At 64.3% G+C, this 19481-nt stretch overlaps 2 protein-coding genes across 3 annotated transcripts; one reads left to right on the top strand and one right to left on the bottom strand.

Annotated features, from left to right (window-relative positions):
- Nucleotides 1-2021: 2021 nt before the first annotated feature.
- Nucleotides 2022-12418, bottom strand: CHRD (chordin). 2 transcript variants are annotated; one of them, XM_057367116.1, is made up of 24 exons: nt 12037-12418; nt 9703-9985; nt 9261-9364; nt 8650-8773; nt 8129-8266; nt 7934-8051; nt 6942-7038; nt 6695-6836; nt 6481-6621; nt 5900-5982; nt 5664-5811; nt 5460-5566; nt 5260-5376; nt 5017-5173; nt 4667-4908; nt 4469-4582; nt 4023-4235; nt 3847-3940; nt 3667-3723; nt 3474-3577; nt 3224-3326; nt 2962-3116; nt 2652-2745; nt 2022-2499 (listed from the first exon to the last, which is right to left on the bottom strand). In XM_057367116.1, exons 2-24 carry the CDS (start codon nt 9830-9832, stop codon nt 2432-2434), a joined length of 2850 nt encoding a protein of 949 aa, XP_057223099.1. In that variant the 5' UTR covers nt 9833-9985; nt 12037-12418; the 3' UTR covers nt 2022-2431. The 2 variants fall into 2 exon arrangements, with proteins under 2 accessions (XP_057223099.1, XP_057223098.1); XM_057367115.1 differs by having other exon boundaries at nt 8650-8776; nt 12037-12417.
- A 3404-nt stretch (nt 12419-15822) lies between these two features.
- Nucleotides 15823-19131, top strand: THPO (thrombopoietin). The gene is made up of 6 exons (XM_057367120.1): nt 15823-15978; nt 16808-17262; nt 18010-18137; nt 18223-18309; nt 18478-18642; nt 18734-19131. Exons 2-6 carry the CDS (start codon nt 17223-17225, stop codon nt 18914-18916), a joined length of 603 nt encoding a protein of 200 aa, XP_057223103.1. The 5' UTR covers nt 15823-15978; nt 16808-17222; the 3' UTR covers nt 18917-19131.
- The last annotated feature ends 350 nt before the right edge of the window (nt 19132-19481 follow it).

Below are 19481 nucleotides of genomic sequence, written 5' to 3'. Positions count from 1 at the left end.
CGGTACCGGCACCGGCAGCGCCGGGCACGCAGGGGATGCCCGGCCGGGAGCTCTGTCCTGCGGCGGGGCCCTTCSGCCCTGGGCTTTGCCCAGCATGGCACCCGTGGGCAACCAGTGGGTTCAGGTGAGAGTAGAAGCTGGTGTGGGGTGACCAAGGACCATCTTTCCCCTGGGACACATTGCTCCCTCTTCCCACAGGTTCAGGGGGCTGGCGTGGGGCKGAGCGCTGCTTCCCTGTGGGGTTTTCCCCAGTGGGATGTGGGAACACCGTGCCGGGGCTCCGGAGATGGTCATCCCCAGGCTCATGGCTATGCCTGGCTGGGGGACAGATTGATGGGGACAGAGCATCTGAGGTCTGTCTTGGCATGAAGGGCACGGGGGCACCTGTTGATGCCCAAGGAGGGCAGGGCACCTTGGCATAGTTGGGACTCACCATCCCAAAGCTGACAGAGAGATCATCCTTACCGTGATGCTGCTCAGTATCCCGGCACTGTCAGCYCCCAGGGAGGGAGATGGGCTCCACTCTTTGTCGCTGAACGTGCTGGGCAGTAGAGGCTCAGTCCTCTCCAGAGAGACACTCGAGTAGCGCTTGGCACCGGCAATCCTCGGGCAAGGAGCTCCAGCATGGCAGGTTGGCTGCCGGGACCACCGTCTCACCGCTGCCGCGGGCTCAGGGGCACCGGGACAGCTGGCAGGGCCAAGCTCACCCTGCTCCCCAGGGCGCAGGATGGCACCTTTATGGCAAGAACGGGATGGAGGGAAAGGCAGAGCTGTGGCACTGCCGGGCTGGTGCTGCGGGATCGGGAACGGGCTAGTTCTCACTGCCCAGGTACCACCCTCTTGGCTTGACGTCAGTACCCCCAAGAGTGGGTGATGATGGCTGGGCTGGGGGCTGGGATACGTCCTGCGCCAGTCTGGGAGGGTTTATTGCCCGACATGAACCGGTTTGAGGCAGGGAGGTGACAAAATGGGTTGCCCGCTCATTGTATCCCCAGGCACGGAGCTCCCTCCTTGCTCGTCAGCTCCTGGCACTGCCCCGTGGCAGCAGGGACACTCATCCGGAGGGGAAGCCCTGTGCCAGGACACATGCTCTGCCCACTGCCACCAGCGTGCCTGGTGGGCCGCCAGCACACTGCAAGGCCACCACAGGTGATGCCACCCTGCTGGCACAAGCACCTGCATGGCCATGGTGTGCACAGGGCAGGACACCCAGCCCAGTGTGCCCCAGTGCCATTCTTCTGTTGCTCTACCACTGCTCCAGTCCAGCCCAGTGTCACCTTTGGTGCAGCMCCAGCACGGGCTGACACTGTCCCACTACAGCATTGTCCTGCCATGCCTTTCTGCTGTCCCAGCAGAGCCCAGTGTTACTTTCCCCACAGCCCTGGCACTGTTCCAGTACAGCCCAGTATAGCTCTGTCATCCCAGTGCATCCCAGCACAGTGCAGATGGTCCCAGAAATCCCTCAGTCCGACCCATTAGGGACCAAAGAGCAGGTGGCAGCACTGGGTGTCCCATGGGCCCCACGAGGCCTCAGCCCAGTGCAGCTGTACTGGGAYGACTGGGGTTGTGCTGCCCCAGAGCACACCCAGAGGTCTGCCCTGCACCACCATGGGGTCTGTGCCCAGCCCTGGGCACTTGGCTGGCTGAGGGTGCTGCAGGATGGGGCCTCCACGGGCAGCTGGCCTGGGGCCCCTGGCTGGACTCCTTGTGCCACCACAGAGGTGTGGCAGAGTCCTGCTGTCCCTGTGCCAGTGGGCACCACTGCCAAGCGCTGTGCTGGTAGCCTCCTCATGGGCAGAGGCCTCATGGCTCCAGCTGTGGGCTCTGTGCACTGCTCTGCTCCTCTCCAGTGCCACCCCCAGCCCGTAGTGGTGTCCTGGTGGCTTCCACACCCCATATCCTCAGATACACATCCCCAACCCCACCAACACCAGGGCCTGCTCCCCTGGAGCCCAGCACAGGGTGCAGGGGCACAGCCCTGTGCCTGCTGCTGCTAGGAAGAGACAGGAGCCAGGTGGGCAATAGCTCTGGTTTTAATAAATACATCTTGACCCCCGTCCACTGGCACCATAAATTATGTGAGAAAACCCGACTGAAACAGGCTGGGTGCAGCAAACAGGGACCACAGGGACTTTRCACTATGTACAACATGGGCATGGTGCCCGCTGGCCAGGGGGGCTTGGAGGGGCAGGGCAGCGGGTGCCCCAACCTCCGTGAGCCYGGCCACTGTCCACTGGCATGAGTGGGTAGGGCAGTCCTCGCCTTGCAGTTGTGCTGAGATGGGGTGCCCAGGCTGGGGGCCTGGCCCTGCGCTCCCCACTGTGCTCCTCTGTGCCCCCCGCCCTGCACGGGCAGGGGCAATAGGTATTGGGGTCCCCCCATGCCCCCAGCGTCGCCGTGTGCCTGCCCCGCTCGGGGCAGCAGTCGCTGCTCAGTGGCTCCGTGACTCCACCTTGGCATCGTGGACCTTCTCCCGCGCATCCGAGTGGGCATCCAGGGCTGTGGGGGGAAAAGCGAGGCTGAGAGACGGGCACAGCGGGTGCCAGGAGGGTACTTGGGGTGGTTGTGCCAGCCCTGGCTCAGCAGCGAGGGGACTGAGAGGTGTCACAGAGCGTTTGGGCAGTGGTGCCACGTGTGAGCACGACACTCACCACGGCACTTGGCACAGCAGGGGTTGTCCCTCGTGGCGGGGCTGGCGCAAGCGGATGGGGGGCACTCCTGACGCTGGCAGTGCGTCTCTCCCGACTGGGGAGCAGAAAGAGGGGTTGAGCACCAGGGCAGGGGGCACCAGGGCTGGGGGCACCAGGGCGGGGGGGCACCAGGGCAGGGGGGCACCAGGGGCAGCAGCTCCTCAGACTGCAGAGTGTCCGTGTTGCTGCTCTCCCACCCATTCTCAAAGCCCTGGGGATGGCACAGTGGCGCTTCCCTTGCCCTGGTGCTGCCCCAGGCTGACACACTCACCACACACCAGCACAGGATACACTTCATTTCTCCGAAGGGGGGCACAGAGGGGTGCCAGCTCTCGTTGTTGAGGTACCAGCGGCGCCCAAAGCGACACGCCCGCGGTGCGTCCGCCTGCATGGAGTCAGCCAGCTCCGGGACGCTCCTCTCTGGGGCTGCAGGAAAAGGCTCTGGGAGGATGCCTGACTGCAGTGGGGGTTGGCCGTGGGGGCACACAGGGGCTATGCGGGGAGAASGCAGGGCACGAGAGGGGTGCAGGTACCTGGGCATTGCTTGCAGCAGTCAGAAGGGCTGGCGCGCACGGGGTTGGCACAGGTGAGCCGCGGGCACTGCACCTTCTCGCAGTGCACTTCACCTGTGGTGCCCTGCAGGGACAGCACGGGGCTCACGGGAGGCACAGGGCACTCAGCACCCCGTGCCCTGGTTTGAGCCCCAGCCACATTGCCCAGGAACTGAGAGCACCCACAGGTGCCAGAGCAGACGGGAGGGGCAAGTCTGGAACCCACACSCACCTTGCAGGTACAAATGGCACATTTGATGAGGCCAAAGGGGGGCACAACRGGGTGCCAGCGAGTGCCAGAGCCTCGCCACGTCTTGTCGCCGTCAAAGTAGCAGCCTGGGAGAGGAAGAAGAAGAGGAAGTCACAGGCCTTGTGACTCAGCCTTTGCAGAGCTGTCCCCTCAGCCCGTGCCTGCAAGGACTTACCCTCGCTACTGTCTCGTGCCCGCTCCAGCTTCAGCTCTTCCTGCTCTGTCTTCTTTTCTACAAGGAAGAGGAAGACCATGAGGGGGTGCACATGGTGCCAGCAGCAAAGCCTCCAAGAGGGCCCCTCACCTTGATTCCTCAGGGAACCCCCCAGCCCAGGACCCCCCATCCCACAGGTACCTTTACAGATGGGGCAGCAGAGCTCCTCGGGGTGCACCTGGTGGGTACAGTTGAGGGGCTGGCACAGGATGGGGTCGCAGATCACTGTGCGCTTCTGGGGACAGCAGGGATGGGGTTAATCACAGGGGGGAATTATGGATGGGGGCTGCCCCTCCAGCACATCCCCTGGCTCGCACCTGGCAGCTGCAAATGGAGCACTTCTTGTCATAGTCGGGYGCCCAGCGGGTGCCGTGGGCCCGGTGCTGACCCTCAAAGAAGCAGGAGTTGGGGTCCTTCTTCAGCTGCTCCASGTCCCTGGTCTTGGTGCTCTCGGAGAGCTCAGCCTCCCCCAGGGACTCCCCTGGGGCCAGGCGGGTCCCTCCCGTGTGGCACTGGTTGGGAATGTGCACCTGGAGGGGGGCAATGAGCAGGAGGTCCCTTCCCATGCTGCTGCCTGGGTGCCCTCCGTGGTCAGGGCTGGTGAAGGAACCATCCGTGACCACAGAACACATCACRCTGTACTGCTGGGACCATGTGACARTGATTTTGTGTCCTTCCACCCTGCTCCGGGCAGTGCCACGCAGCTGGGGACCCCAGGCAGCAATGGGGATGGGTAGGGGTGCCCTGCCCTGATGGAACCTACCCGTCCCCGCATCTCCCCGTTGGGGTGTGCTTTGGTGCTGACTTGCAGGAAAGCAGTGCCCTGGGCCAGGTGCTGCAGCAGGTCRGCGTCCAGGTCCTTCACCACCCCCTGAGCCTGCCGGGCGAGAGGAGCACCGGGCTGGGGATGGGGTCTGGCCCAGCCCCTGCTGTGGGTGCCCYGAGYGGGTRCCCAGCTCACCTCAGTGCTGTAGAAGCCCTTGAGCAGGCGCTTGTGCTGGTGGGGGCGGGTGCCCATCTCSCCCAGCTCGGCCACCCCGTGGATGTGGGCACTGACAGTGCCATCGCTCGGCCGTCCCAGCCCCGCCACCGAGATCTCGTAGTGCAGGTGGCAGTGCTCATCCAGCGAGAGCCAGGCGTGCCCCCCAGCGCCGCTGTGCACTGGGGGGGACACCAGCTGCCCCGCCAATGCCACGGGCATCTCTGTGCAGACAGGGACCGTGGGAGGGGTGGGTGGTGTGTGGGAGGGGTGGGTGGTGTGTGGGAGGGCTGCCCCACTGCCCCCATTACCACCCCGCCTGTTCCTGGTACCTGTGTAGCGGGCGAGCAGCCCACTGTAGGGCAGGGAGATGATCTGGCCCCGCAGCTCACCCTCAGCCCAGTCCTTGGTGGCCACGTTGAGGAAGAGCTCATTTTGTAGGAGCATGTGGGCGTCGCGGGCGCTGGGGCTCTGCCAGGCACCGCAGGCCTGCAATGGCAGGGGACAGTGCAGGTTGGGACAGGGACTCACCCAAAATCCCTGTGCCATCCCTCCCAGTGACAGCTAGTGCTCACCAGCCCGTCCTTGTAGCTGGGTGTCATGTCAAACAGGATGTTCCTCTTGTTTTTCCGCCGGGGTTTGGTCTCCAGGGTGATGCTCACCACCTCGCTGGCAGTGCCCACCACCCGCACCTGTGGGCAGGGTACCGAGGGGCAGTGCCAGGGTGGCAGAGACCCTGGGACTCTCGGGAGGCAAATGGATGCCCTCTGCTTACCTGGTACTCCAGGGTGCCGTTCTCATGCAGRGCCAGCTTGGCCGAGCCCACAGCCCCGGTCTTGGTTGGCAGCAAAGCGTCCGCTCCACACAGCACACTTTGGATGGCTTCAGCCCGGGGAGAGAGGCACAGGGATGGGTGAGGTTGGCATGGGGGYGAGCACAGCGACCCCCCTGCACCCCAGGGTGCCTGCCCTGTGCTCACTGTCACAGCTGCGGCGGGTGCTGATGGTGCCGGCCAGCCGGCGTGCGTGCCGGCCCTCGGTCTCAGCCACGATGYGGAGCTGCCCCTGCACCAGCCACTGCAGCTCCTGGGCGGACAGATCACTCAGCACCTCGGCGAAGTCGGGGTCCTGACGAGGGAGGTGGAGTGCCATGGATCAGCCCTGGTGCTCTGGGCACTGTGGCTGCCAGGGCACGGGGGGGAGCAGAAGGTTTTACCTCCACAGTGATGTTGGCACGGACCTCCCGCAGCGTCTGCTCCTGGTGCAGGATGCGGACCCTCAGCRGGACCCAGGGGGATTCTGGACATGGCAGAGGGGAGTGGACCCGCTGGACCAGGGGTCTGCAACCACTGTCAAACCCACCCCTCYGTGCATACCGCCTCCAAACCCTCCTGGTTTTTGCCAGCCGCCTGCCTGCCCCTGTGTGCCTGGACCCTCACCATTCTTTCCAGCGTGCCCTAAAACCTTGCATACCCACATCATAAACCCATCCTTCTTGCACAATGACCCTCACACCCCACATGTTCTGCAGCAACCCCGGGCCTCCCTCATAGGTGCACACGTCCCCCCACATGCACCCCAAATCACAAACCATACAATGTATGCACACCTCACCCTCCACCCCACACCACGCACAGCCCCTATACCCACCCTGAGCCCTACACCCAGCCCAGACACTCATCCTGACCCCACGGATGCTGACCCCGTGCATCCTGAGCCACAGACATGCCATGCACCCCTTCAGCTCTRTGCAGCCCCCCYGGRCAGTGCCTCCCTCCCTTCCCTGCCYGCTCTCACCCCGGGCTCCAGGCTCCAGCAGCCCCCGGGCCATGAGGATGAAGTGCAGCTTGTTCTCGGTGTCGCTCAGTGTCAGCATGGCCATGCCCCCAGCACCCAAGTGCAAAGGRTCCAACGAGGTCAGGATGGCGCCAAACGTCTCTGTGCAGGGACAGGGGCCATGGRGGACATTCTGGTGGCACCCACTGGGTGTGCACGGCGGAGCTGCACTTACCTGCRAAGAGTGCCCGGTGCTTGAGGATGTGCCCGTGGACCTCTCCGGAGGGCTGTGCCCGGGTGATGAGGGATACCCGGAGCTGTTCCCCCCGTAGCAGCTGCACGTTGGCTTTGGACACGGTCCTCCACATCCCGCAGAGCTGTGGGTGAGGGATGGAAGRGCTGGGCAGTGGCTGGGGAGCACGGCACAGCCGGCAGGGGTCAGAAGGGACCTGTCTGCCCCCTGCCCTCCCCGCCCCTCTCACCATGCCATCCTCCGGGGCAGCGCTCTTCTGCACGGGGTGTTCAAACAGCACGTTACCCTCGGGGTCACTGAAACGCACCCGGCTCGGCCGCCCCAGCCTGCGGGCATCCGCGGGGTGAGCAAGGTACCTGCCCTCCCCTCCCCTGGTGCCACCCTCGCTCAGCATCAGGCACAGGGGTGTGTCGGGAAGGGCACACGGGAGGTCACCAGGGATTTGGGGTGGGCAGGAGGAGGATGACGTTGCCATGGGGTGCCAAGCGCCGAGCTCTGCCCGCCCACTCCAGGACTAGCCCAAAACTGCTGTCCTGCCAAATGCCAGCTTGGCACGGGTTCCCTGGGCTCCCCTATCCTGGAGCGGTGTCTAACTGGCACAAAGCAGGGCGGGGGTCTCTGCCGGGAAAGGCACCAGGGCAGGACACGCTCGGAGCTGAGTGCTCAGGYTGTAAATAAGGAGCATTTTCGGCTCCGCTTGGCTCCCCCTGTCAGAGCTGGAAATTAGTCACCACTTTACTATGCAAAGGGGCCTGGAAGCGAGGAAGAGCAGAAAAAACTGGAGCGGGAAGGAGGGAGGGAGARRGAGGAGAGGCTCTGCTGCTGGAGGGCATCCGGGGAGGGCACGGCAAGGATGGGGAACCCTGGCAGCAGTGCCAAGGCGCTGCCCACCGGCAGAGACTGCAGGGTGGCACAGCAGCTCTGCCAGCTGCACCCACGGGAGCTTGGAACAGTTCCCGTTTGTTCCTAGTCCAGACCTGGAGGCAAATGGGTGAGGCTGGGCCGACACCGTGGGTGTGCCGAAATTCTGGCCGCTGACCTAGGCTGGAGCCCCAGTGCATTGCCCCCCCTTCCCCAAATCTCTCTCTCTGTCAGTGCAAGGCTGTGGCTCCATGGGGGCAATGTCAAAAGGGAAACAGAGGCAAAAGCACTGTTGCGTGCCCCCTTTTTCCAAGAGCTGCCTGCTGTGCCAGGCTGGACARGGGACAGGGCAGGACTCACCGCTCATAGCTGATGGAGAAGAGCAGGGAGGAGCGCAGCAGGGTGAAACGAGCCTTGGCCACTGCGCTGGATGTGGGGTTCCATGGCTCTGAGCCACTCGTCAGCAAGGCCACGAACTCTGGGGAGGGGATGCTGCTGATGAGGGGGAGCATGAGGGGTGCCCCACTCTGGCTGCTGCCTGGCCGGGGGGCTCACCTGTGCGGGCATCATCGCGAGCCAGGCTCTCAGAGCTGAGGTAGGAGCGGTCRTTGTAGGGCTTGTCCAAGTCATCCTCCTTGTCCTGGAAGTACTCAAAGGTGTCGAAGCGGGATGCAGGGCTCTTCTCTGGTGGGCCTGGCAAGGTTGGCATGGGGTGGACAGAGGAGGAGACSATCACACCAGGCTGCTTGTGCCAAAGAGCTTGGKGTGGGGGACAAWAATAAATSCCCCCTTTCAAGATAGACCAAGGTGTGCCCTGTGAATCACTRTGGGGATCTTTTCTGGGGTTGGGGGCATGCTGTGCACGGGCACACGGACAGACAGGGCATCTAGTCTTGTGTGCCTTCCCTGCACTTCTTCCAGGCTGTTCCCATCAGGGCTTCCCCCTGCCCATCATATCATGGGCACTGGCTGATTAGCCCTTTCCAGAGGGGTGTGCAGTGCTCTTTTTCCCAGGCCAGTGGGGGATGCTGGAGAACTGGGGGGGCTCTGTGCAGGGAAGCACCTACTCTCCTCACCTTTGGGGCAGGTGTGGCAGCAGTGCCCAGGCAGCAGCGTGGCCCGGGGACAGGCAGGCACGGGACARTCCTGCTTCATGTTCTTGCAGTTCACTTTCCCCACGGGCTTCCCCCGGTGGTTCCTCTGCTGTGAGGGGCCAAGMAGACTCCAGGAGAGCCGTGCCAAGGTGTGCCAAGTCATGCCATCCCGGCACAGCCTGGCTTCCCCCATCTTTTTCCATCTGGAGCCCCSGGACACCTTGCACAGTCCCCAGATGCCTGTACGGCAGCCAAACCAGCCCCCTCCCCATGGCCCCCAGCCTCCTGACCAGCTGTGCGTGGCCCCGCCAGCCCCGGCCTCGGGGGGCTGCTCGGAGGGAGGGAGGGGGCTGGAGGCCATCCCCAAGGAGGGGGAGGAAGAATGAAGCCTGATCCTTTACATCCCCCTTCTCCTCCCCCTGCCGCGGGGGAGGACATCCAGGTGTCCGCCTGGCTGAAGGGATCCCGCTTCCCTCTTCCATGGGAAGGAGAGGAGTTATCGAACAGAGGGGTCCAACTCCCTCCCTTGCCAGCCCCCTCCCCAGCAGGGTCCCGGGGGGCTCGCAGCGAACGGGGTGTGCGGGGGCACTCACCGGCTCGCAGTGACAGATAACRCAGCGCATCACCCCGAAGGGCTCCCCCAGGTCCGGGTGCCACGTCTCCTCCAGAGCGTAGAAGTGCCCCCCGAAAGCGCAGCCTGCGGAGACCCCGCCAGCACCCCCCAGCACCCCCGGTCACCTCCGGGCCGCGGGCACCCCCCCTGCCGCAGCCCCCGACCGGCCGGCACCGCCCCGCCACCCGCTGCGCTCCGGTGCCGGTCCCAGTGCCGGTCCCGGCCAGCCGGAGAGGGGGCCCGGGGCGGAACGCGGGGTGCYGGAGAGGGAGGGGTGCAGGCATGAGATGCACGGACGGGCGTGCGGGTGGCAGGGAGGGGGTGCCCGACGCGGGATGCGCGATGGGGGAGCGGCAGCGGCTTGYACGGGAGCGGAATGCGCGGAGCGGGGGAAGGAGGGGTGTAGGGCAGGGGGCTCCTACCTGCCGCCCCGCCGGGGGGCAGCGGGTCCGTGTCGGGCCGGATGGGCAGGGCGAGCTTGGGGCGGGCGGCGCGGCCGGGCAGGGGCCGGAGCGGGAGCAGGGCGAGCAGAAACAGCGCGGCGGCGCGCATGGTGCCGGCCGGCCGGGGCGGGCGGACCGGGACCGGAGGCGGCGGCGGGGAGAGGGGGCCGGGCGCTGCCGGGCGCTGCCGCCGCCTCTGCCCGGCTGCCGGCTCCGGCTCCGCTTTATAGGCGGCGGCATGGGCAAGCGGGAGCTGCGAGCCCTGTGCAAACAAAGGCCCCGCTAATGAGGCGCAGGCAGCGGCCGGCCGGGGGGGGGATGCGCCCCCCGCCGCGCTCCGACCCCCCCACATTCCCCCGGGCCCCGCCGCCCCCGCCTGGCACGGGCCGTGCTGTCCTTCCCATCCTGTGGCACCCGAGACACCCAGGGGGTATCCCGCACTCGGGATGTCCTGGGGATCTCCCCCATTCATTGCTCCCCCTCTCCCCGGGCATGCAGTACCCCCGAGAGCGGAGCATCCCTACTCACATTCCAGCCCTGGGGCATGGGAAACCTGAGGGATGGGGGGTGGAACYCGATGATCTTTAAGCTCCTGTCCAACCCAGCCCAGTCTACGACACGATTCTATGATATAACCCTCCCTCAGGGCAGGGGGCACCCTCAGGGTCTGGGCRTCTTGGGGACACCCCCTCCCAATTCACACAACGCTCTCTGGGACACCGGGCACTGTGGAGACACCACCATCACCATCATACCCCTTCCACAGAGCCTGGGGTATTCCTGAGCACTGGACATCCCAGGAATACCTCCATCCACATGCCCCTCTTCGAGGCCATGAGCCCCACAGGAGTCTCTCATCCATATTAGCCCCCTCGAGAATAATGTTTTTGCACACCCAYTCAAACGCTGGTCTCAATCCGTGTGTGCTCCYTGGCACGGGGCATCTCCCAGGCACWGAGCATCCTGACATCTCCTCATCCACAGTCCACCCTCAGTCATGAGCTCTTCCAGGGCCCATTGCTCCCCACTCCCCAGGCATAAAAAAACTGGGGATTATTCCATCCACTCAGTCCACTCCCAGGCCACTTGGCACCAGAACACAGGGCACTGCAATGCACTGTCCATCCACAGTCCCCTGTGGGACATGGACCCACAGAAACCTCTCCCCTGCTGCCAGCCCTTGTGCAGGACTACGGATCCTCCATCCACTCATCATCCCTGAGCACGGGCTCCCAAAACAGCCAGATCCTCYCCCGATTCACATTGTTCTCTGCAAAGGCACAAACAACTTCCCCAGCCCAGCTGGTGCCTTCTGCATTCCTGAGTTTCTGCAGCTCCTGTGCACCTTGGGCAGAGCAAGGCTCCACAGTGGGACCCTGGGCTCCTGCCCAGCAGTGACAGTGGCTGCAGGGGAGCAGGAGCCCAGGTGCTTGAGGAGGAAAGGGGCATTGGGGCAGGGAGGGGTGGGTGGGTGCTGTGAGAGCATCACCCAGCACCGATCCCACTCTTCACCAACATCTGGACTGCCAAGGGTGACAGAGGTTGGCARTGAGTAGGTACAATGGAAAAGTTTGGGAAGAGCATCATTCGTCTGGGGAAACTGAGGCATGAACTCACGGGAGGGGGAGCCTATGAAGAGTAGGGGCAGATTGTGTCAGAGTGTGTCACCCATGTCCCTGTTGCCACCCCCGCCGAGGAACAGGCTGAGGGTGGTGGGTGCGTGGCAGGCGGGCGCCCGGCAGGGGGAAGGCGGGTGGGGAGGGGAGGAGGGGGAAGCGCGGGGCTGCCAAAATCAACTCAGGGCGGTGCAAACACCCGGCCAGCTGCGCGGTGTAGCTAGGGAAACACGGCACAGCTGGAGCACAACAGGCCCCTGCCTCCCCAGAAGGCTCCTCCTGGGCCTCCCCGCAACCCAGCGAGAAGCTGGGGGGGTGCAGCCCCCCGCCCCGTGCCCCAGTGCCAGCGTGGGGTTGCCCATCCCGACTGGTCCGTGGCTGTCCCATCCCATTCCGTGCCCTGGTTTGCCCAGGTCTCCACACAGCGCGACCCCTCTCCCGGGGGGAGCAGTGGGRTTTGGCCGTGCCGGGGACACGGCCCGTGGCAGGAGCTGGCAGAAGGCAGCAAGGAGCAGCCGGGCTTACCCCGCTGGCATGGCCAGGGCTGGGACACTGCCAGCACCTCGGGCATCCCCCGGGCACGGCTGTCCCTCACACCCTGCTGCTTGCAGGCACGTTCTGCTACAGGGACCATGYCTGCCAGCAGGGCACCCCTTGGCCCTGTGCCCTCCCCGCTGTCCCCGGCGRTGTCACTGACCTGTCCCCTCTCCTCTCTGCCGATGTCCTCGCTGGCCGGGGATCCAGCGGCTCGGAGGGCAGGGCAGGGTTGGGGTCCGTGTGGCTGTGCCAGTGTCGCTGCACGGTGCCCGCTGCAGCACGGCAGCGGCCCTGGGGACGGCGGGACGGGAGCGGGGCTGAGCAGGAGGAGGCGGGCGATGGCTCCCAGCTGTCCCGCCGATGCCAGGAATCCGGCGCTGGCTCTGTGCACCCAGAGCTCGTCACAGTCTCCTGGCTCGTCTGCGGGACACGGGGAAGCGATGAGGGAAGCTCCCTCCCCTTTCCCGGGGAAAGGAAAGAGAGACGGGGAACCCGCGTGGCTGCAGCCCGCGGCACGGGAGAATTCGGGGCAGCGTGAGGGAAACGGGGGCTGCAGGATGTCATGGCACTGCCAGGGGGGGTCAGGAGGGTTCTGGGCATCCCTGCCCAGGGAAGGGGGCATGGCCACTGCAGTGGGGGCATGTGGGTAGGGAGGAAATGGGAGATGCAGCCGTGCCTGWGTTTCCCTTGTCCACAGCCTGGGCTGCCCCTGGAAATGCCAAGGGGTGCCCTCAGCAAGAGGCAGAGGTGACTTGACAGAGCCTTGGGGGTCCCTGTGCTGTTGGCAGAGGGATGGTGACAGCCAAAGGCAGCGCTGGGAAAGGGTCCCGGTCCCTCCAGCTGCTTCCCAGCACCCGCACATGTGTGTGAGCAGCAGCGCCCTGCACAAAGGCACCTCTGAGGCTCCAGAGCTGGGCCGGTGCCGGCACAGCCCCCACGGGGCTGCCAGCTGTGGGCAGCTGGAGCTGAACCGGGTGGAGATGGCTGGTCATGGCAGCCTCAAGCCTGTCACCTTCACCCCTCCAGCACCTCTGCCCAGGGCGGGCACTGGTTTGTCCCCAGTGGGGTCCCACGGGGTGTCTCCCGTCACAGCAAAGCGCAGGTGGGATGTCCCAAGGGTGCCCTACAGAACAGCCTGCAGTTCTGCYGGGGCTCTGTGGGTGTGTGCTCTGCCCAGCAGTGAGGGTCCCGTGGAGGGTTCCAGAGGGTTGTGATGCCAGGGCTGTGCCATGCCTGGCGTGGGGGAATCTCAGCAGGCCCTCACCCGCGCTCTGCCCCACGCAGCTCCATTGTCTGCCCTCATTAGCTGCTGCCTGCTCGCGGCTTTGAACATGAGCTGGGCTCAGGGAGACAGGAAGGAGCCTCTGCTCCCCAGGGATGGGGTCGTGGTGAAACTGCATGCCTTGAGCCCCCCTTCCCACAGCTTGCCACTGCCTTCTGCACCCCAACATTCCCTCCAGGCATGAGCCTGGAGACGGGAAGGCATGTAGGACACCCCCTCTCTCCAAAAAGAGCCCCCATGGAGTGCCCCGCCCCGTTGTGGGGAGCACAGAGCCTGTCAGCCTCCCCAAAGCTTTGTGCCGAGCGCGGCTTGTGCCGTGTCTAATCCCCCCGGCCTCTCACACACGCGGCGGGGCGGGGGGACTGTCGTAATGGGTGGAAATATCTCATAATTCACGTTGGACACAGGGATTACAGCCATTCCGGCAATATTTGCACAACTGGTAGGCGACTTGCAGGGCTAGGCCATCCCAGATGAAGGCCAGGGGGGTCTGGTGTTGTAGGGAATTTTGGGGGTGGCAGGTAMAAAAGAGGGATGCAGTTTGGGGGGCGATGGAGAGGGATAATATGGCTTTTTTTTTTGTCTGTGAACATGTGGAATTTATTATGGAGGGTGTCTCGCTGACATGATGGGGCTGGCTGAGGCTCTCGCCTTCGTCCTATCCCGCTGTGGTGGCCACGGCTCAGGGAGAGGAATGGAGACCCCAAAACTGTCTCACCTGCCATGCCAAGCAGATGCCAGCAGTGTCTCTGAACAAGATGCCTGCTCCTAGTGCATTGTCAACACCAAAGAGCTCCCTGCTCATMGGAGCACCCAAAGGTGCTGGTGTTGCCCTGACCCCAAATGTCCCCTCCTCAAAGGCTTTGCGGGGTGACCCCAGCAGGAGGAAGGTGGAGGCCATGTGGGGCATGTGGGGGCCTTGTTTGGCATGGGATTAGCAAGCTCCCAGAAGCGATGGTGGTCTCCCCCCTCCCCACCGGACATGCAGGCAAATATTTGTGCCCAGACTTCGCAGGACAGCGAGAAGGAATTTCATTCTTGCGCCCACCTGCGGCTCGGCTGCCTGGCATTAACCCCTTCGCCTCTCCATGGGATGGAGGCAGAGGGACGAGGTGCCCTCCCAGCACACTCCGGAGTGGGGAGCTTGGCTGAGAAGCGGGATGGGAGAGAAGGCACGGTGGAATCGCCCCAGATGCCAGCAGAACCATTGGCACACGGTGCCCTTGCCCAAAGCAAGGAGGGTTTGCCCGCGGGCATCCTCTGGGCAGCAYGGAGGGCTTTGTGCTGGGGTGCTGGGCAGCATGTGGCTTGCTGGGAAGTGGGAAAGGTAAAACCCTGCCATCCTTCACSCCCAGACTGCGGCACCCTGAACAAGGTGCCCCTTGCAGGTCCCTTTACCCGGCAGCGTGGGTGTTCTCCCGGGACGGCTGTCTGGGAACAGTGCAAGGACCAGGTCACGCGGGGAGTAGGATTTGCCCACGGATGTTTATTGGCAATTTGCATATGTAGAAAAAAAGCCCGGAGGATCTGCCCGTGCCCCGGCTCTGCTCCYGGGGACTGTCCGTGCTCGGGGAGGGGTATCCCGGGTAGAGGGTCCCCCGCTGCCTGGCACCCGTAGAGCCCCGCTGTGCTCCTTTCCCTGGCCCCGGAGCCAGCTGTGCCCTGAGCAAACGGGGCTGTTTGCTCACGCCGGGATTAGCCGCTCTCTTTGTTCCTTTGACTTTCTCTTTCCTTTATGCCGGACCCTTTTATGGGGGCTTCAAAGGGGGCTGGGACCCCCCTCCCTGTCCCTGGAAGGCCAGGTTTGCTTCCCATGCTTGCGCTGACATCCTGGGGGTGCCCACCGAGCACATCTGGGTGGCCTGCGGGGACAGCAGCTGTGTCACCGGTCCACAATATCCCCCCCACCCAGGCGTCTTCCTCCTCGGCCCCCCCCTTCCCTGACTCCTGGCACCTCCCGCTGTCTTCAGCACCTTGGCAAAGTGGGTGCGAACGGCTGTCCCTGCAGCGGGATTCCCAGCACTTTGCACCCCGTAAGAAGAGGTGGGAAACTTGGCACCGGGATCCGGCCAGCTGYGCAGCCCCGTGGCCCCCACCTGGCTTCCTGTCCCCTGCCAGCGCCGTGGTTGCCTGGTCCGAGCCCCCGTGTCCCTCTGGGGTCCCTGTGCCTCACTCACTGCCCCCACGCTCTCCCTCTACAGCACACAACATCCGTGGGATCTGGCTGGGGCCAGCAGCAGGGGCTCTCCCCCGCATCCTCCTGGCATTGCCCTTTCCAGSAGAGGAATACCAGGCTGCCCACGGGCACAGGCTCATGCTGCCTATCAGCTTCTGGCATTGTTGAAAAGGAATATTTGGAGTAAAGGGACTATTGTGGGTACCTTAGGATGCCCATGGGGGTCCATTAGACCTGCAGTTTCCAGTCGCTGTCCCGTTTTCCCTGACGGGTTTGTTTGCCTAATCAAGAAGGAATGCAGGGCACCGCAGCTCTCCAGCCTGGCATTGCCAATGACTTTGCACCCAGGGAAGGACAGAGAATGGACATGGTGAGGGCACGGCAGGGACTGACATGGGGCCGGTGGCGGGCCCGAGGCCAGCGCTGGCAGAGGGGCTGAGGGTGCTGATGGGCGTGATCACGGGCGTGATTGCAGCTTGTCACGTCCGCAGACGGGCCGCGGCCGTGCTGGGGAAGCCTGGAGGTGTTTGACCCCGGTGCTCACGGGTCCCGTTGCTGCCAGCTGTGCCCAGGCGAGCCGGGCTGCCAGTCTCGCCCCTGGAGCCGCGGCACCCGCTGGAACCCCCAGCCAGGCACCCCGCAAGGTGGGCTATTGTGGGCTGAGCAGGGCACGGGGCAGGTGCAGCGGGGCCGGGGTGTTTACTTTAGCTGCTGTCACCCGGCCAGGCGCTGCCGGGAACTGCTGTCCACAGGGACGGGGGTGGGAACGTGCGAGAGTGTGCGAGAGCCGGGGTGTGAGAAGGAAATGCACGGAGTGCAGGGAGACCGGGAACAAGAGGATGTGGGCTGGGAGCGGGGTGTCCCCCAAAGGGAAGCGCGTGGGGACTGCTGGGGTGGGGCGTTATCTGAGCCAGGGAAGCGCACACGTAGGCTTTAGGGTGCACGTGGGGGGCGTGTACACGTGTGCAGTGTGGGGACACACACATGAACACATGGGGCACCCCCCGTCACGGTGCCCAGCAAGGGCTGACTTCGCTGGAGAATGTCACAGCCATGCCATGGTGCTGAACAGGCCCCTGGTGCTTCTCCTGCCCAGAGAGGCGGCAGCTGTGGGTGCCTCACCCACCCCATTCCCAACCAACACCCTGGTGAAATAGCCCTGGGACCATGCACCAGCCAGGCCCTGTCATCCATCACCTTCCCAGCTCAGAAGGATCCTGTGCATCTCAGGGATCTCCAGCTCCCCGAGTCACCTGTGGGTGATGGATGCAGGGGTCAGAGCACACCTGGGTGAGGGTCCCAGCGATGGGATCGGATCTAACCGATAAGGGTGACCAGGGATGAAGTCCACCTCTGGGAGAGGATTTTTGGTCACTTCATACCTGGCTGCCACAGCTGGGAGCTGGACCCCATTAGGGCTGTTGCTCCCTGGGGCTGTCCAGTGTAGGGTCACTGACACCACCCCTTCTGCAGGTTTCAGGGCCACCCTCTCCCCCGGCACAGCATAGCTGAGACGCTGACCACTGAGGCACTGGCTGCTGAGCACTCAGGCCAGGAGGCAGGTGAGCAGCCACGGAGGGCGCCCAGGGACGCCCTTCCCGCGCCCCGAGCCAAGGGAGGAAGCGGCCGGAGGCAGGAAGCCGTCCCCCGGGCCCGGGGCCCCTGCTGCGATTTTACTTGAAGGTCAGCGGCGACACAACAGGAAATCGTGCTGCCTCGGCTGGGCGGCCAGGCCGGAGGCSCAGAGCCGTGCCGTGCTGTCCTGGGGCCGTTCCCGGCCTCCGGCACTCCGTCCCGGCTGGGCGGCTCGCGGGGAGCCCSCGCCACCACTGCCCTCCATGGAAGGGGGACGGGAGCCACGCAGCAGCCGCTGGCCCCAGGGCGGAAGATGCAGGGCCGAAGCCCCCAGCTGAGCATGGAGCTGAACAGTGAGTGTGTGGCTAAAAGGGGGGACTGGGGTGCGCAGGAAGGGACAGTGGATAYGGTGGCCCCACAGCCAGAGTGTCCYCMRCATGATGAATCCCCAGATGGGCATCAAACCCCAAGGGTGGCTCTGGATTGGTTAGACCTGGCCGCTGTCAGCACACGAAGCCAATTGAGCATCTTTCCATGCCCACCCTAGGGAAATAGGCTGTGCTGAGGGCTTTTGGGGACAGGTGTAGTGCCAGGGCAGGCAGCGAGGCAGGAGGATGCRGAGGTGCCTTTGGAGAAGTTGGCAGGATGGGCAGCTGCTGGGCACAGCGGTGTGCCAGTGGCACTCGGGAAGGCGGCGCCRGCAGGGGAGCAGCCAGGAGCAGATGTTCCCTGAGGGACACTGCAGGCTGGGATTCCCCGAAGTGCACATGACGCCTGGAGCTGCTCTTGGCAGGGATCCGGAGGGCTGGCCCTGGTCTGCACAGGGAGTACAGTCCTGCTTCCTTGCCTGGAGCGGGGCTGAAAAACCTGGCAGAGACACGGCCGTGTGGCCCCTTGGCATGGAAACACTGAATCCTCCCCCTGAGCACTGGGCACCCCTCGCTGGCTGACTGGAGAGCAGCACCAGCCCTTGTCAGCCCCTCAGACCTCCCCCCCACCATCAAGGGTTAGGGAGAGGACTTGCCCTTGCAGGTGTGGTTCTGGGCTGGCACTGCCCATGGGAGGTGGCACAGTGCACAAGGCAACCCCGTCTCCTCCAGGACTGCTCCTCCTCACATCCTTCCTCCTGCACGTGAAGGAGAATCGTGCCAGCCCAACACGGCTCGTCTGTGACAACAGGCTCATCCACAAGTACATCATGGAGGCCAAGGACATGGAAAAGAGAGTGGTGAGGGTACAGTCCCCCACAAAACCCAAGGCCAGGGAGACATGCACGGCTCCTGGCACCTCACCTTGACTTCTCTCCTCACCAGAGCCAGTGCCAGGCCCTGCCGGCACTCAGCTGCCCTGCAGTGCTGCCCTTGGTGGACTTCACTTTCCAGCAGTGGAAATCTAAATCGGTGAGAGGGGCCGGGAGGAGAAACCTGGGATTGGTGTAAGCACCAGAAATGCTGAACAAGATGCTTGTCAGCATAGCTGGTAGCACAGGGAGGGTAGAGGGCCCCCTTCAGACCTCAGGKGGGCACAGGAAAGAACGAGGCCCTGGGGGTGACTGTCTGCTCCCCCAGAACGAGACCAAGCGGCGGGAGATCCTGTGTGACCTGGCCCTACTGGTGGGTGCTGCGGCGGGGGCCCGGGGCCAGGTGAGCCAGGAGTGCGGGGCCAGGCAGCTGAGCCAGCTTTACCGAAAAGCCAACTCCTTCTTCCTGCTGCTGCAGACCTTCAGCTGGGAGGTGAGACCAGCCAGACCACCCTGGCACAAGTKCCTACTGGGCTGGCTTGGGTGCAACTGTGTGACCCTTCTGTCCCACTCTCACCCCTCAGGCAGGACATTGGGAGCCCAGCTGCTCTCCACACTCCGTGGAGCAGACCCACGTTACCAGCATCTTCCTCACCTACCGGCAGCTGGTACAGGGCAAGCTGCGCTTCTTCTTCCACGACCTGGCCAAGGTCTTGTGTGAGCAAGGACAGGGGGACAGCAGAGACCCTCCATGTGGGGCCCGCTGAGGATGCACACAGGGTTCACCCCCAAGGTGACATCGCAGCAATCCTGCTGGACACTCTGGGTGCCCAAGATGTGCACAGGGAAAGGGTTGGCACCTGTTCCTCAAGTCTGTGTCGACAGTACAGCCCATGGAGGCAAACACTGACACTCATGTGCCAGCAGGCACAGGCCCTGCTCCCACCCAAGCAGGAACCTCTACTGTGAATGCTTTTCGATTAAAGAGCTATTTTTCTAAAGGGTTGTGCATGTCCTTGTGCCCAGGCCCGGGGCAGGAGCCGGCTCCTCAGGGAGATGCTCCCAGCTCTGCCCTGAGCCTGCTCCCTCCGGCGGCAGCCGCCAGTGCTGCAGGATCCCCTGGCATGGMCCCACGCAGGGGGGAGCTGCCTCTCCTCTCTGCACCCACCTGCCTCTCCCAGCCCCAGCATGCTCCGTGCCCGGAGCGAGAGCAGGTGGAGAAGAGCCCGGGGCAGATTTGGACTCCCCATCCTTTGGGAAGTGGCAGGGGCTCCCTTTTCCCCCTGGGCAGGCATATCCACTCCCTGCCAGCCTCGTCTCTCAGCAAGCAGA

The sequence above is a fragment of the Malurus melanocephalus genome, unplaced genomic scaffold (assembly GCF_030028575.1).
Source record: "Malurus melanocephalus ecotype Western Australia unplaced genomic scaffold, MMel_1.1 scaffold_75, whole genome shotgun sequence".
NCBI lineage: Eukaryota > Metazoa > Chordata > Aves > Passeriformes > Maluridae > Malurus > Malurus melanocephalus.
Note: the sequence above shows the minus strand (reverse complement) of the source record. Positions and strands in the feature narration are given on the sequence as shown.

What these genes read in the sequence shown, in the direction of transcription:
- THPO (XM_057367120.1), top strand. Translation starts at nt 17,223, where the DNA reads ATGCAGGGCCGAAGCCCCCAGCTGAGCATGGAGCTGAACA. An exon ending in AGGACATGGAAAAGAGAGTG is followed by an intron (nt 18,138 to 18,222) that starts GTGAGGGTACAG and finishes TCTCCTCACCAG; the next exon opens with AGCCAGTGCCAGGCCCTGCC. An exon ending in AGCAGTGGAAATCTAAATCG is followed by an intron (nt 18,310 to 18,477) that starts GTGAGAGGGGCC and finishes CTGCTCCCCCAG; the next exon opens with AACGAGACCAAGCGGCGGGA.